The sequence below is a fragment of the Corapipo altera genome, unplaced genomic scaffold, assembly GCF_003945725.1.
Source record: "Corapipo altera isolate COAL_440 unplaced genomic scaffold, ASM394572v1 22, whole genome shotgun sequence".
In the NCBI taxonomy this organism is placed as follows: domain Eukaryota; kingdom Metazoa; phylum Chordata; class Aves; order Passeriformes; family Pipridae; genus Corapipo; species Corapipo altera.
Window position 1 is genome coordinate 1,930,448 of NW_020884886.1, and position 14,736 is coordinate 1,945,183.

At 40.1% G+C, this 14,736-nt stretch overlaps 1 protein-coding gene across 15 annotated transcripts in view; it reads left to right on the forward strand.

The window, feature by feature from the left end:
* The window catches only part of ABLIM2 (actin binding LIM protein family member 2), a 138,649-nt gene that overhangs the window by 25,377 nt on the left and 98,536 nt on the right, over positions 1-14,736 (forward strand). For 13 of the 15 annotated variants that reach the window (XM_027642687.1, XM_027642692.1, XM_027642689.1 and 10 more), the window contains exon 2: positions 13,178-13,321. In XM_027642687.1, coding sequence (XP_027498488.1) covers positions 13,178-13,321 — 144 coding nt within the window. Of the gene's footprint in view, positions 1-5,025; positions 5,057-13,177; positions 13,322-14,736 lie in introns of those variants that run through there. The other 2 variants (XM_027642688.1, XM_027642691.1) reach the window with 1 other exon arrangement.

The following is a 14,736-nucleotide window of genomic DNA, read 5'->3' on the forward strand; positions in this document are numbered from 1 at the left end:
TAAAACAATGATAAATTAACAGTTAGTGATCTCTTTCTCTCTTTGTGTGCATGTAGCATCAGCCCACATGGAAAAATCCTCCCATAAAAACCTGCTCCATGCATTCATTTACTCCGAGAAGAAATACCCAAAAATTATCTTGGCATCTTTGCAGTGCTTGTCATCTTTCTTGCACCATTCATGATCCCCTAAATGTCAAATTCGAATTCTAGTTTAATTCTTCCTGTATTAAAAGATATTATAAATTAGTTTTTCTAACTCTCATGCCTACCAAGTGCAATTTTTGGCCTCACCAACTGGCATTTATTGCCTTCTTTGATTTCCCTCCCATAAAATGCTGGACTCAGATTCTAGTTTTTGTCTTGGTGGTTCTTGTTACAGTCCCGTTTCTGTTGCTGCCAGGATGCCTTCCCTTAATACAATACATCCCATTATCCTGTTGCCATTCCCAGCTTACCTCTAGGTATACAGTTTCCCTCATGTGCTCTGGAGTCCTTTCTCTGGTTAGTCCCTTGTAGTGCCTGACCTTTTAGAAACTAATACCTTTTGTTAATTGCTTGCCTTATCCTTATTACATGGCAGTTTTTTCTGAGCTAAATTGTAGCCTATGACCTCTACTTAAGCAGATCTTTTCTTATCTGATGTGTACTCCATTTTTTACTGGCCATCCCTATCGGTTTCATTGGGTCAGCAGTTTCCCTGTGTGGCAGGTTCATTTCTGAAGGTGTGTGACCTGAGGGACCATCACTGTGGCTCTCATTGTCTCTTCACTGCTAACCAGACTGTATCCCTTTATCCTTTGACCTGTGTCGCTTTGCAGACCACATTCTGGGTATGCTTGTACTCTGTCACCTCGTTATGAGACCAGATTTGTTTTTTTTTAGTTCTCTAAGTGTTTTCTTCTACACCTTGATAGGTTTGATATACCACTTTTTCCTGTTATAAAATCTCTGCTAAAGGCTCTGTAGGCTTTATGTTTGATTTCTGCTCACTACTTTGCATGTACAGTTTTCTGAAGAATACTAGGTGGTACTGTCATTCTAGTTGGGGGAGCAAATGGAGCTAGTGCACCTTTTGGTCTGCATCTAGGTCTGCTGTAGAGAGGTCCCCCCTGGGAAAAAGGAGTTGGGAGTGGAAGAAGTTCTGATTTCAGTCATCCAACTTGCTGGCCAGCAGACAAGGGCTGTCATCGTGAATTTCAGGGATGAAAGAAGCTCTTTATTCCCAAGAGATAGCAAGGAGCAGAAAAGGATTTATGACCCAGTTACCTTTGAAGCAAGCACAGCTGCCTGCTCTGTCATGCAGAGCTCAAAGTGGATTCTCCGCCTGTTTTTTCCTGCTTCATAAATATGCAGGATTGCCACAGAATCACAGGGTGGTTGAGGTTGGAAGGGACATCTGGAGTTCATCTAGTCCAACTTCCCTGCTAAAGCAGGTTCTTATACTTCAGTGCCTCGTACTCAAAGAGCCCACTTTGTCTGACTTGCGTGTGCATGTGTTTCTGTTCGAGATGACCATGTACAGGCTCATTGCTGTGCAGTTGATGAGAAATATTTTCTCATGTATGGACTTGAGGATGGAGATGTTTGAGAGCCAGATGTTTAAACTCAGGCAGTTTTTGAGCAGGACAGGGTTTGGTAACATGCAACAGATCACCAAGGGCAGAGTTGGGTGACTTTGCAAGTCCATTCCAAGCAGGGATGGGATTGATGCAGGAGAGTCTGTGCAGAAAGTTGGAAGACATGAATTTAGTTGTAGAAAGACCATTTACCCAACTCATTCATAGTAAATCTTTACCCTTTTCCTACTGATTTTCACTTCTGTCATGGGTTTGTCCTCTTATTTGTATGGTAAGTACTTGAGGGCAAGGACCATTCAACAGTAGTTCCAAATTTGAACACAGCAGCTAGGAATACATCAGTTCAATTAATAAGTTTTGATAGTTAAAAGGAAACATCTATTTCCTAATTTTATTTTTGTCTAGTGCTGAAGTATTGTCAAAATCTGTATCACTATATGCAGAGATATGCTTAATTTTGTTGCATTTTTCATATCATAGAATAACCTGAGTAAGAAGAGACCCATAATGACCATCAAGGTCCAGATGCTGGCCCTGCACGGGACAGCTCAAGAATCACACCGTGTGCCTGAGAGTGTTGTCCAAACACTTCTTAAACTCTGTCAGGTTTGGTGCTGGGACCACTTCCCTGGGGAACCTGGTCCAGTGCCCAGCTACCCTCTGGGTGAACAACCTTTTCCTAATACCCAACCTGAATCTCCCCTGACACAACTTCAGGCCATTCCCTTAGGTCCTGTCACTGGTTACCAGAGGGAAGAGATCAGTACCTCTGTTTGTGATCATATTATCCTCAATAGAAACTCTAAATGAACGCTAAGGTGGATCAAAACTACCGAAGGCGAAAAGAATGGTAACCAGCATGATAACCAGTTTTTGCAACTTAGAAGGAAAGACATCTTAAAGTGTACTGAGAAAATCCGTGAAATATGATTTCTTGTATTTTCCAGCATTTTTGAAGTAAAATTCATTAATTATAGATTATTTATGAAAAGTAAATTTCTTAATCTGTATTGAGACTGGACTCTGTAGTCTCCATTTGCAGTTAAAGAGTCATATATGTGATTGGGTAGAAACTTGGTGAGTGACCTAAAGTCCAGGGACAAGTTTTTTTGCTGTTAGGAGGCAGGTACATACCTGTAGTATATTGCAAAGTCCCTGAATCTCAGGTGATGTTATATCATTGATTTTTTTTAAAAATCCTTAGTTAGAAAACACTTCATGTTTTATAGTGAAGATAAAACTCTAACATTGTTCCATAGTGAAGATAAAACTCTAACATTGTTCCAAAGCATTTTTTTCCATTCCAAAAAATATTTTCAGAGGTAGACTATGGAAAAAGCTTAAAATAGGTCTAGCAAAGTGGTGTGAGCATGGAGGAACAGGAACATGGTTAGACTATATACTGTCCCCTTCAAAGAATCATAGAATCCTAGAATATCTCAAGTTGGAAGGGACCTGCAAGAATCATCAAGTCCAACTCTCTGCTCCTCATAGGAGGACTAGACTATGTGACCAGTCCAGTTGCTATTGACATTAACTTTAGCTTTCACTGGGAAGAGGGCAGTGAATACAGGAAAAAAGCACGAGTTAATTAGGAAAGGATCTGAAATCTTTTTTAAAATGCTATTTATAGCCATGGTACCATAGACTATAAAGATGTTGCAGCCAACTAATCCATGTCAGAGTGGCCTAAATTCACCACTAAGCTGTCTGATTGCTGTTTGCAAAGACGTTGGTGAAGGAGTTGACCTGGGTCAACTTGGTGAAAGGAAACGTAAAACACAGGATGGGTGAGAGCAGTGCTGTGGCTATCAGGACTTGAGGTTGTAAGAGGAGCCAAGTGTCTTGATCTTTTCCGTAGCAAGGGCAATGTGCTGTTATTACTGTTAAAACAGGGGGGTTTGGCTTTTACTGATTTGAGAAATCAGGTTAAAGCTATACTGCTTTCTGGACCATTTGCAGCAGGAGGTCTCTGAGCTCTCACATGTGCTGCTGTCACTGCTGTCTCTTGTCACGCTCCCTCAGGTCAGCCCATCACACTAATGAAGTGCAATGGCCTCTTGCTTTGTGCCTGTGAAGCTCATGAGTTGTGCTGGAGTTTCACAGAAGCACCAGAAAAACCCTCTGAGCTCCTCAAGTGTGATTTCTGCTTTGCTGTAACCGAGCAGTGAGACCGCGGGGGAGGCTCATGGATCACACCTAGAACTGTAAATACAAATTAGTGCACTGTGTGACTGCATTACAGTGGTACAACCTCAAAAATGCAAGTTACATAGCATTTAGCCTTGGAAGCCTGGCGAGCAGAGGGAAGGGCTGTGTAAGAGTGAAAGCCCTTTCACTTTTCCTGCCTATTAATTTACATGCCTTCAGAGCATTGCTGTTTAGCAAAGTGCCTCCTGTGTTTCTGCCAAGCTGAAGTAGCCGCTGGGAAAAACTAAGTAGGCCAAATCCTGCCAGTGTCTGGAGAGCTCAGCCAGGGTGGCTGATGGTGATCCAAAAGAGTGTGGAGATGGATTTGGCTTCACACAGGCAGCACAACAGTATTGAACGAAATCAAATATTGCCAAAAGTCAGTTGCTGCAAGATAACATATAAAAGACTTTTTTTAAATGGAGTAATTCATAGTTCTGATTCATTGTGCAGAACCTGGGATCTTCAGATCTGTGCCCTGGGTCTCAGGCCATGTCAGCTGGGGGCTATTTAAAGTTACAGACGATGTCTGGTATGGCCCAGGGCAGTAGTGTACTCATCATATATATTTCTGAAGTCAAAGTCCTTATAGAAATGCTCGTTCTGTTCCCATGTAGTGCTTTAAATAGCTCAGCACATCACTGTTATTCCAGTGATACACATTCCAACTCCATATGAACAATCAAGGGAGAGATTTTTGGCTGCCAGGTATCTCACAGTGAGAGCACCTCACTAATTACATCATCTCCTTCTTACATCAGGGCCATGCCTCCTGCACCAGGGGGAAGGGACCTCTGTGCTTGGGGGACGTTAGAGGGGTTTCCCCGCTACCTCAGCCCATATTTTCAATTTATGGCAAGAAATTTGCAGATTTTCCATCTTTTAGCCTTTTTCCCCAGGTGCCCAGTACCATGCTGCAGCAGCTATGGAAGGGGTGGCATCACCTCATGCAAACACACCCCTTGCTGGCACATCCCTCATCCGGTCCCTCGGGGCCCCTGCCAGTGGTGGCATACCCCATGGATGTGACAATATTTAGGCTTCTGTAGGATGCTATTTTTACATGGTGGTGACGGTGAGGTGTTGGCTCGGCTCCTGGCACTGCGTGGGTGTTGCAGGAGTCATCTGACCCCGGGTGTGTTGGTGTTGGAGCAGTGACCGCACACAACTTCGGATCCTGCTCCCCACCGGCCAGCTGAGCTCCTGCCCCCAGCCACACAGCAGCAGTGCTCCTGGTGGCATTTCCCCTCTGGAAGGGAATTAATGTGGGAATGCCAGAAGATACAGGTACAGTGTGATGATTCCACATTTTGGAGAACCTAGACCTGAAATGACTTGTTTTTTTAACTGGAGCTGCAGTAACTAAATCACTGATACTGTCATGAGAATAATTATTCTGTGTTTATGTGGAAACACAGCAGAATGGAGAAAGATGGTTAAACATTTGTTTTAAATTATGCTTTGTATTCTTTTAATTATATGAATGATGATTTGGAAATTATAATGATTCTGACACTCAACAGGCAGCTCAATTTGAAAACTTTCCTCATTTTATTTAATTTGACTTCAGAGTTTATATTAGATTATAATGGGGAAAAAAACCCACCTATTGCTTTATGCAGATATATTTGAGTGCTTTTTCTTTACCCTTTCTCATTGTAATCTAGGTAGACCCATACAAGAATAATCTTTACAATGCTGCAGTAGCAGCTACTAAAATTCAGCAGAGATTTTTACTAACCGTGTTTGGATTCAGTAAGTGTTTTATTATAATAATGAGGGCAGGAGGCTAGCTTGTGTTAGATTTGTTTATGTGATGTGAGTTTTGCACTGAGCATATGGTGAGATTTGAAGCTCCTGTGTGCTGAATACTTCAGCTGTGTTGCGTCTCTTGTGCATGGTTGTGTTCACATTCTGCTGGATAATACCTCTCCTTTGCCTCTGGTCCCATAAACTCCGTAACTGGCAGTAAAAGCAGAGGTGGCCTTAGCTGTGCTGTCTGCCTGCTGTCCTGTGTCAGCCATGGGTCTCTGTTCTGATGATGATGCATAAGAAGTGCTGGAAAAGGCATGCCTTTTTATGGGTAGTAGAAGCAGGTATACGTTTCAAAAAAGAACATGATTTTTGAACCGTGCTATTCTGTGATTTTGGACAATGTGTAAGAATTCAATTAAATAGAGACCTATTTGACATAGAGATTTATTGAATTTGGTGAATATTTTGTCTTACAGTATGAGAACTAAAGAGAGAAGCAATAATAGTGTTTTACTGTAGGAGCCACAGCAGAGGTTTTGGAAAGAGCAGTGAACATTTCTAGGGGAGGGTCAGGACCCTCTCAGTGTAGAAAAACACTTTCGGGAAGGAGAGTGAACTTGCTGGTGTGGGGACAGTTCAGCCCTCTGTGTGTCCTGCTGGAGGGCTTGAGGGACTGCATAATATGGACAATGCAGGGCAAAACTTCTTCAGCTTTTCCTCTATCCTTGTGTTCTGCTGCTTTGTTGTGAGACATTTGGAAAAACAGAACATTATGTTACAGTGGAAAGGCACCTTAAAGTGGGGAAACACGTTTGAAAAGGCATTTAAGACAAAGTGCTAATTAATTGAGAAATGGGGTAAACCAGGTTACCACTAGTTATTAAATGTGCTCTTGTAGAACATCTAACACGTCCGCTCCTTAGGCCAGTGCTCATCCATTTGGGCACACTGTGCTCCCTCCTGCAGTGCCCTCAGTACCCAGGTGCATGATCAGGAAGGGCTGGGGCCAGGGAATCACTCTACCCCACTGCCAAGTGCGGTTGAAAGGATGGATGGGGGAAGCTTATAAAGTTCCCATTACACAATTACTCTTTTTTTCATCCTTTCTGTGGAAAGAACCAGTGAGGTCTCAGCCCCCCCACAAGGCTCCATAATCAATCACCAGTTCTTAGGGAAAAAAAACCCAATCCCCTTACACCCATGTCATTTTCTGAACGCTACATGTATTATGTATTATGTATTTCTGTGTTATCCTTAGCCCCACACCATCACAACTCCTCCTCACTGAATTTTACACACAGGCACAAGACAGGGAGAGAGCAGGGCTAGCAGGAGTAAGGCTTCACTTGGATATTCAGAGGCACTTAAATGCTTGTTTCCTTTGCTTTCATCTGTGTGTTTTTAAATTCGACCCTGAGTGTTTTGACTCAGTTGACACAAAAAGGTTTTGGTAAAACAACAATTTAAACTCCAATCTCTAATTCCAGATGGGTGCTGCCCCACTCGTCTGCTTCTACTTTAATCCTTCTCTGGGAAGATTGCAAAATTAATTCCCCTTCAGGCTGCTGTGAACCCCACCCTCCCCAAATCACTTGATACAGTATGTCCCCAATCAACACTTCTGTCCTGTTTCTCAAATACTAAATGAGTAAATGGTATTTGGGTCTCATATTTGTTTGTCTTCATTTTTAGTAACCACCTCTAGCTATAGAGATGAAAGGTTTCAGTGTCAGCACAGGGGTAATTTGCTGATAATTCTTTTGTGCAGAATAATATGCCTTGTCAGTGCTGTGCATTTTTTGTTCAGTGTTGGAATGCGGCCTTTGACTTTGTTGAAAAAGCTGAACATTATTATGAAGTAAACAGCTGATAATGATAAATTTAAATATTAATGTCTTTCTAGTATTTTTCCCCTCAAAAAAATGTTTTCATCACATGAAGCAAATGAAATAGGTTGTGAATTTGTAGAGGAGCCTGTAGTGCTGATAGTTGCTAAAGAAAATCAATGTAGCTTTTCTGCTAATGGAGAGTTGCTGTTAAAGGCAAATGATACTGTATTTGTATGAACCTGAAATGAAAGGCTTGCACTCTTTTAACCTGACCTCCAGAACACAATAAAAAACCCCCAGAACAACCCACAAAAAGAACAGGGGAGGTAACCCCCCACCAAGCCCTTTGGTTTTCCTTTTATTGTTGCCTTTAGGCTCTGGTTCTGCTCTGTCCTTCCAGGAACTGTGATGAAGAATTATGCCTTTCCCTGTATTGACTGGTAATTTTTGGGATTGCAAATATTAGGAAGAAAATATTTATTCATGTGAATGTTGTCTCTCCATTCAAATTACTCCTTAGTTTATATCAAAGTAATCTAAAATGAGCATATCACAGAAGGACAGGTTGGATGGGGGTTTGAGTAACATAGTCTAGTGGAACGTGTCCCTGCCAATGGCAGGAGGGTTGAAACTAGATGATCTTTAAAGTCTCTTTGAACCCATCCCATTTGAGGATTCTGAGATTCTAATATTAAACTGTGTCATTTGGCCCTCTGTCATTTCAGGCTTCTGTAGTCACTAAGAGCTGTAAATCTAATAAACTGGGTTTTCAAAACAGGGTTAAATAATGTGGAGTAAATGGGATATGTGGCCATAATAGTGTCCGTTTAGTGAACAAAGAAGTTGAAAGTCTTTATTATTAAAGTTCATATTTGAGATTTGATGTGTATTCTTAAGCATGATACTTCTTAATTTTCAGTGCTTGATTTCCAAGCTCAGTAATGGCTTCTATAGTTTCTTATGCAGAGTTAAAAAACAAAAAGCACCAAACTGGAAAAAGCTATGTTGAATTCTGCAGTTTCTGACCATGTTTCTTCATCCATTCTGTAATCTCCCATGAAGATTTCTTTCATTTGGTTGTTGGAGAGCCTCATAGCAGAGAGGTATGTCATCCTCTGCATATACCCATCCTAGATTGGATCTTTTTCCGAGGATTTGATTTCCCTCAGCAATTTGCTCACAGCAGAGAGATGACATTTTTTATCCCAGGCTCCCAAGCGGAGCATGACCAGGGACTCCCGAATCTTCTCCCTTCTGTCACTGCCGTCAGCTTGTCTTGTACTGCTTCCAAAACATTCCTGTCTCAGCCAAATCTTGTCCTCATCCCTGGCACCTTATCCTGGCCCCCCCTGCTTTTAAATCCTTCTTAGTCTAGCAATGCCAGAGGGGCTTATTCAAGGAGTTAGGTTTTTTACCACATACTGTGGTTTTTCATGGATCCGATGTGCCTGTCACAATGTTCACTGATGTCAGACTACAACCTTTACTCCAAGTACTTTCAAAAACAGTGTGGTATGCTTTCTTTTTAACCTTGAAAACCAATATACTGTATACTATCTTTTTTCATCTTTACAAAAAGCTGAAACAGCTTGTCTGAAATTTTCCCTGAAGAAATGAGTTCAAAAACACAACATGCGAGTAATGTCTAAGTAAATGGTTAAAGTTTGGCAAAGCTCTCAGGCACGTGGTGTGATTCATGAGGCTGTCCTGTGAAGGGCCAGGAATTGGACTCGATGATCCTTGCAGGTCCCTTCCAACTCAGAAAATTCTGTGAATCTGTGAAAGTTATAATCAGACTGAAAACTTCACTTGACAGTGGCCATAAGGTAATGCAGCTTTAATAACAAGTGATACCACTGTCCTCCCTTCCCCATGATACTTGCAGCAAGTGCACATCTTGAGTATGCAGTATAGAAGTAAGTCTAAGGAATGTATCTTGTTTGACAAATTTGTAAGAAACCATTGCTAGTTAATGAGCCCTACTTGGTCCAGAACTGCAGAATGATGTACTGTGTAGCCTATTGAAGAGAGGCTGAGTCTTGACATCAGAGATGTGTGAGCGCTGGACAGTTGGCAAGATTATTGGTAATGATGTTCCCAACAGACAAGTCTTGCACAAAAAAGTGCTGTGGAAACTGTTTGCTCCTTCATTTCTTGCCAGTGTTTGTCCTTGTCAAAAAATGAGTGCAGTCAGATCTTTTTAGGGTTTAAGGATTGGTGAATCGGTGAGGATACGTCTGCTAGAGCAGAATGGTAGTATGGGCGAAAGGGAAAGTTAGAGAATCAGGCATTCAGCTGTATTTCAGTTTAGAAAAAGTAATTTAAAGTTAAGAAGGAAATTTCTACTTTCATTAAATTCTACAAATTAGGATATAGTGTAAGCATTTAATTTTTAATGAACTCTTTAGTAAGGATCTGATGACCAGGCTCAGATCATTACATTCTGCCAGAAATTCATTATTTCACTCATTAAATATGTTGATTTTGTGTTCTGCTGCTTCAAAGACTGATTTTGATACATAAAGGCATAAAAGTAGAATGCTGAAAATTGCCATGTAAACATGTTTCCTTAAATATGATTTGAAACATAAGTTAAAATGTGAAGTTCACTAGTAGAGTTAGTTTCTCAAAGTTGTCAGCAGCTGCAATTTAAACATGAAGTGTATTAAGTTTCAGTATTTTAAAATATAAACTAACATGTCATTAATTATATAATTTTGTTGTGCGAGATGAAAGAATAAGTATTTTAAACTGTCTTCAGAAGGACCACTTTGTAATGATCTCAAAGGCACTGTATTCCCACTGGGTTTTTGTGTGAAATATTGAGTAGCTTAGTTCTGAACTGAGAAAAGAGCAAAATAGTTTTCCTTTGTCTCCCATGCATATTTTAAATATGCTTTGTGTTACTTCAAGATTAATGGAAGAATACCAAAAGCAATATTACATATTTTCCTTTTTAATTTATTTTATAGTTGAATTGTTAGGTTTTTTTGAATTCTAAACCTCAATTCAGAGACTCAAAAAGAAGGAAATGTGTGAAGTTGTCCTGCCCTACAGCTCTGGACACTGAGCACCAAACACATCATGCAACACATCAGAAAACTTTCTGTTTTCTGCCAGGTTTTCAGTTTGCAGTTTTCAGAAAACAAAACAGACCAAAAAAACCAAACAACTTTGCAACAATTTTTAGCTTTCTGTTGTTTTGCAAGAAGTGCAGCATTGAACTCCCAGGTGACATTTTCTCTGGAAATGTGACACTGTTGTCACTTTGGGGAAGGGGGGTATGTTTGCCATGGTGGGCTGCCCTTGAGGCTCTCCAGCCCTGGGTTTCTCAGCATGTGCTCTGTGCAGTGCTGGGACTCCTGGACCAGGTTACTCCAGCCTGTGGGAAACACCACAGCAGGAACTTGTGGCTGTCTAAATGGGCCAGGCATGGATGCCTCTGGAGAGATGCTGTTCTGAAAGGCTGAGACATAGGAAGAATTGGGTGTGAAGAAAAGTCAATATTTAATTGTTCCAGTCAGAATTTTATATTTGCCTATGCAACTGTATAGGCCAAAATGGTCTGGGTATGGTCAGATCTTCTTAAGTCTTTCATTAATTATATGCTACAAATTTGATGCTTGTTAGTAATTCTGGAGGGAGTAAACCTTCTTTATTTATAGTTGCAAACTTTTAACTCTGTTAACTAACTTGGGAAAATACCTTATTTTCGTTTCTTACAGGATTGATTCTTTTTCAGGGTGGGTAGTTTGTTTTGGGCAGATTACAGTAAAGAGAAATTCTCATGTCAAAAGTTAAGTATTACAAAGTTTGCAGTTTCCTCTGTTTTCTTTTGAGGAATAAGTCATACCCTCATAGTAGCTCGAACCGTGTGCACTGTTTGTTCTGTGCAAATTTGGGCATGTGCCTTTCTATAAACTTCCAGTTGCCTGTCATGTTGTGTTGTTTTTATTGGACATGTCCTTAATTATAACCAGGACTTCAGTAACTGCTCCAAAGTTCACACTGCCTTGAGCAGGACTTTTTTTGACAATCCCAGAACACGTAATTTCAGCAAACAAGGCAGCATCTTAATGGGTGGTGAATAATGCTATAAGCAGCTCAACCTATATATCTTCTTGAGAAAAAACACTTTACATACAAGAGTAGAAAGTGCCAGTTTGGGCAAAACTTGGAGCAACTGCCCTGGAAGACTGGGTGGAAAGGGAGGCTCAGCATCTCACTGAAATACCGACTCCTTGAACTCAGTGGGTGTGGAAAGGCCTTTTAGGAATTGCAGAACATACTGGCAGTGGAGATGAGGTGAGAGTAGAGAAGGAAGAGCAACAAGGTCAGATATTAAAGAGCAAGAGCTCACTTACTCATTATAGTATTGTCTGTTATTGTATGTGTTCTAAGTGACAGTACCATCACTGCTTCTCTATCACCCTTATCTATGCTGATGTTACAGACATTAGGCTTTGTGGGTAGTAGATTTTTAATTAAAATAAATTTCCCCCCCCTCTTTTTTTTCTGAAATAGCAACTCTGATACTACAATAAGAATAGAAACTAAAGATCTTGGCCAGTCGGAGTTTAATCCATCCTCTTATAAATTTATTAGTTGTTTTGCAGCAGTTTCATACAAAAAGTTACTTCCTGATTTTTTTTTTTTTTTTTTTTGGATGTTGGTAAAAGAGTAGCACAGCAATGGCATTATCCCTTGACTAAACCCTGAAGGGAGACTTCTCTGATTCCCAGTCATACTTAGTGTATTGGCCTATGACTGGTTGCTCCATCTTGACAATTTGGTTGATAAGTTTATTTTGAAGCTAAAATTTGAACAAATTCAATCACTTTGAAATAAGCAATCTAACCTTGGAATAAGCATGCCACATTACAGAAGAAAAGCATCATTAAATATGTGATTTGCTTTATAAAATGTCATTTACTTTCTCTATTTTCCTACTATTAGTTCTTCACACAGGAGAAAAGCCAAGTCTGTTGAGTTACAGCCCCTCTATAATTAACTGCCTTGATGTTTTCCATCTTAACTCCTAAGTGCACTGTGATAAAAAATTAATGCAAGTACTGCAGCAGAATTGCAAGAATAAGGTCATATCTCACCTTTTCCACATAATACGTTGGGATGCCAACTTATATTGTGTTATCAACAGCCAAATAAATGCAATATCTAATGTGCATCACAAGATGGCAGCAAATTTTTAATTCACTTAATATTTTGCTAACCTAGATAAACCTAATCTCTTGAAATCATGGATTTCTTACAAAATGACAGCAACCTTTCTTTATTGATCTGTGATATTTGCAGAGATGTCAGTGTTTCAGAAGTAGGAACTCAAAATATCAACAGAAGTATATTTCTGTGCATAAGTCAGTTAAGAAGGCAATTACCTTGAACTTTAAAGATCAGTAGCTCACAGTGTAAGAGTTCCTAAACCTCATTAAGGATATTTTGGATAAAAACAATAGCTTTTTTCTGTAGTCTTTACCTTCATGAAGAGAAAATATGACAAAGAAGGTTTTTCTGAAATTCAGGTGGAGGCTCCCAAGACTTGATCAGGTGAATTCTTTCCTCTGTCAGCAATTCTGATTTATTATTTAAATGTTTGCAAGGAAAACCTTTGAAAGTTATGTAATGCAATGCTTGGTTTAGCTCCTTTAGCAGATCTTTACTCTTGTGCTGGCCAACCCCAGAAGGTGAAATTGTTTTATTTGCTTGATCTGTTTTGTCGCAGGTGTTAATTGTCATTATTTGTAAGTCTTACAGAAGATGCACCTGATAGCCCTTACAATGCTCTGCCTTTTGTTTTCTCTTGCAGTTTCACAACCACAGGCTGTACATAGCCAACTGGAGAAGCCATCAAGTACTGCAATTCTCTGCAATACCTGTGGAAACCCATGCAAAGGAGAAGTTTTGAGAGTTCAGAACAAATATTTCCATATTAAGTGCTTTGTTTGCAAAGGTAAGTGTTTGTGACTGCTATGTCTGTAAGTAGGACATTAGCAATGGTGAGTGACTTAATGGTCCTGGAAACTTCACAAACATACTTTACAACCCAATCCATGTCTGAAAGGATTTACTGTAAACTCTCTGCTTACTGTAAGATTATAAATATTCTACATCTTAAAATGGGAGTATGTTTTAAATTGATATAAATCCAAGGAGTTTACTATGGACATGCACCTGAAGAAGAAGAAAAGGCTGGGAGAACTGGTAATGAAAAATGGTGCAGGGTTAGGAAAGAACATTTACAAAGAAACCCTGAGGTTTCCCTTTCCCAGCTCTCAAATGCATGCCATGGAGTGGGCCGTGGCCATGTCTGTTCAGACTCTCTTGTGTTTGACTGTGATGGTTGATTCCCAGTGTGACCCTCTGTGCTTTCCCCATTTATGTGGGGGAGCTACATGGTTGGTGCCTGGTGATCTAATATTGTCACATTGTGAGTGAGAGAAGGATGGTCATGGGTAGAGGGAATTAGCCAATACAGCAGCCCTTCTGTAGATACTTGATTGTTTGAAAGATTATCTGGAAGCTGCAAAGATCTAATTTGTTTTGAATGTACAAATCACTAAATGCTGACTGATGTTTACTGAACAACCTGCTTACTCCATTATTAAGCACTACTTCAAATGACAGTTACTAATCCTTGTAGCTCAGCCTAGAAGCATGAGCATGGCTCTGGTTTCAGCTGTGTCACTGTGACTATTTCCATTCCTATTTAGAGGAAACTATCAGAAAGAAAACTGTCTTTATCTATCAGCTACACCGATATTGTTAAAAATCCCATGGGATTAAGTATATTGTGTTCAATACCTGAGTCAATCTTTAATGAGTTAGATAGACAGCTCAATAATTGTGTTCTTTGCAAAATTGCACAGTGAGCAAAATAAGCGTAGGGCACTATGCTAAACAGCAAAAATATTTTGGTCACCTATTCACATTGGTATTTGAACCAGAACACAGCCTGTACATACATCTTTTAAGCTGTTTTAAAACCACCTGTCCTTATGGCAAATTGTATTATCGAATCAGTTTTTCAGACCTAGCTCAGGAAAAGAACAGCTAATTTGATATTCGGAAGTCTTGTCTCCTGCGTGAAGTCTCAGTAGCATACTGGCATGTGCTCAGTGTTGTTATCTTGATGAAATGCAAGCCTCCCTTTTTTTACAGATCTGCTATGAGCAAAAATGAGTCCCACGGAAGGAACAAGACAGAATTATACATCCAATTTTTCATTTCATAGGCCATCTCCATTTAGATGATGCAAGGTCACCAGCAAATGTAGCATGCAAATTCTGAAACTATTGACTGATCCCAGATTTAGGCGGTGCAGAGGTTTTTTTCCCCACCCCCATGCAGAAGAAGATGATGAATGCA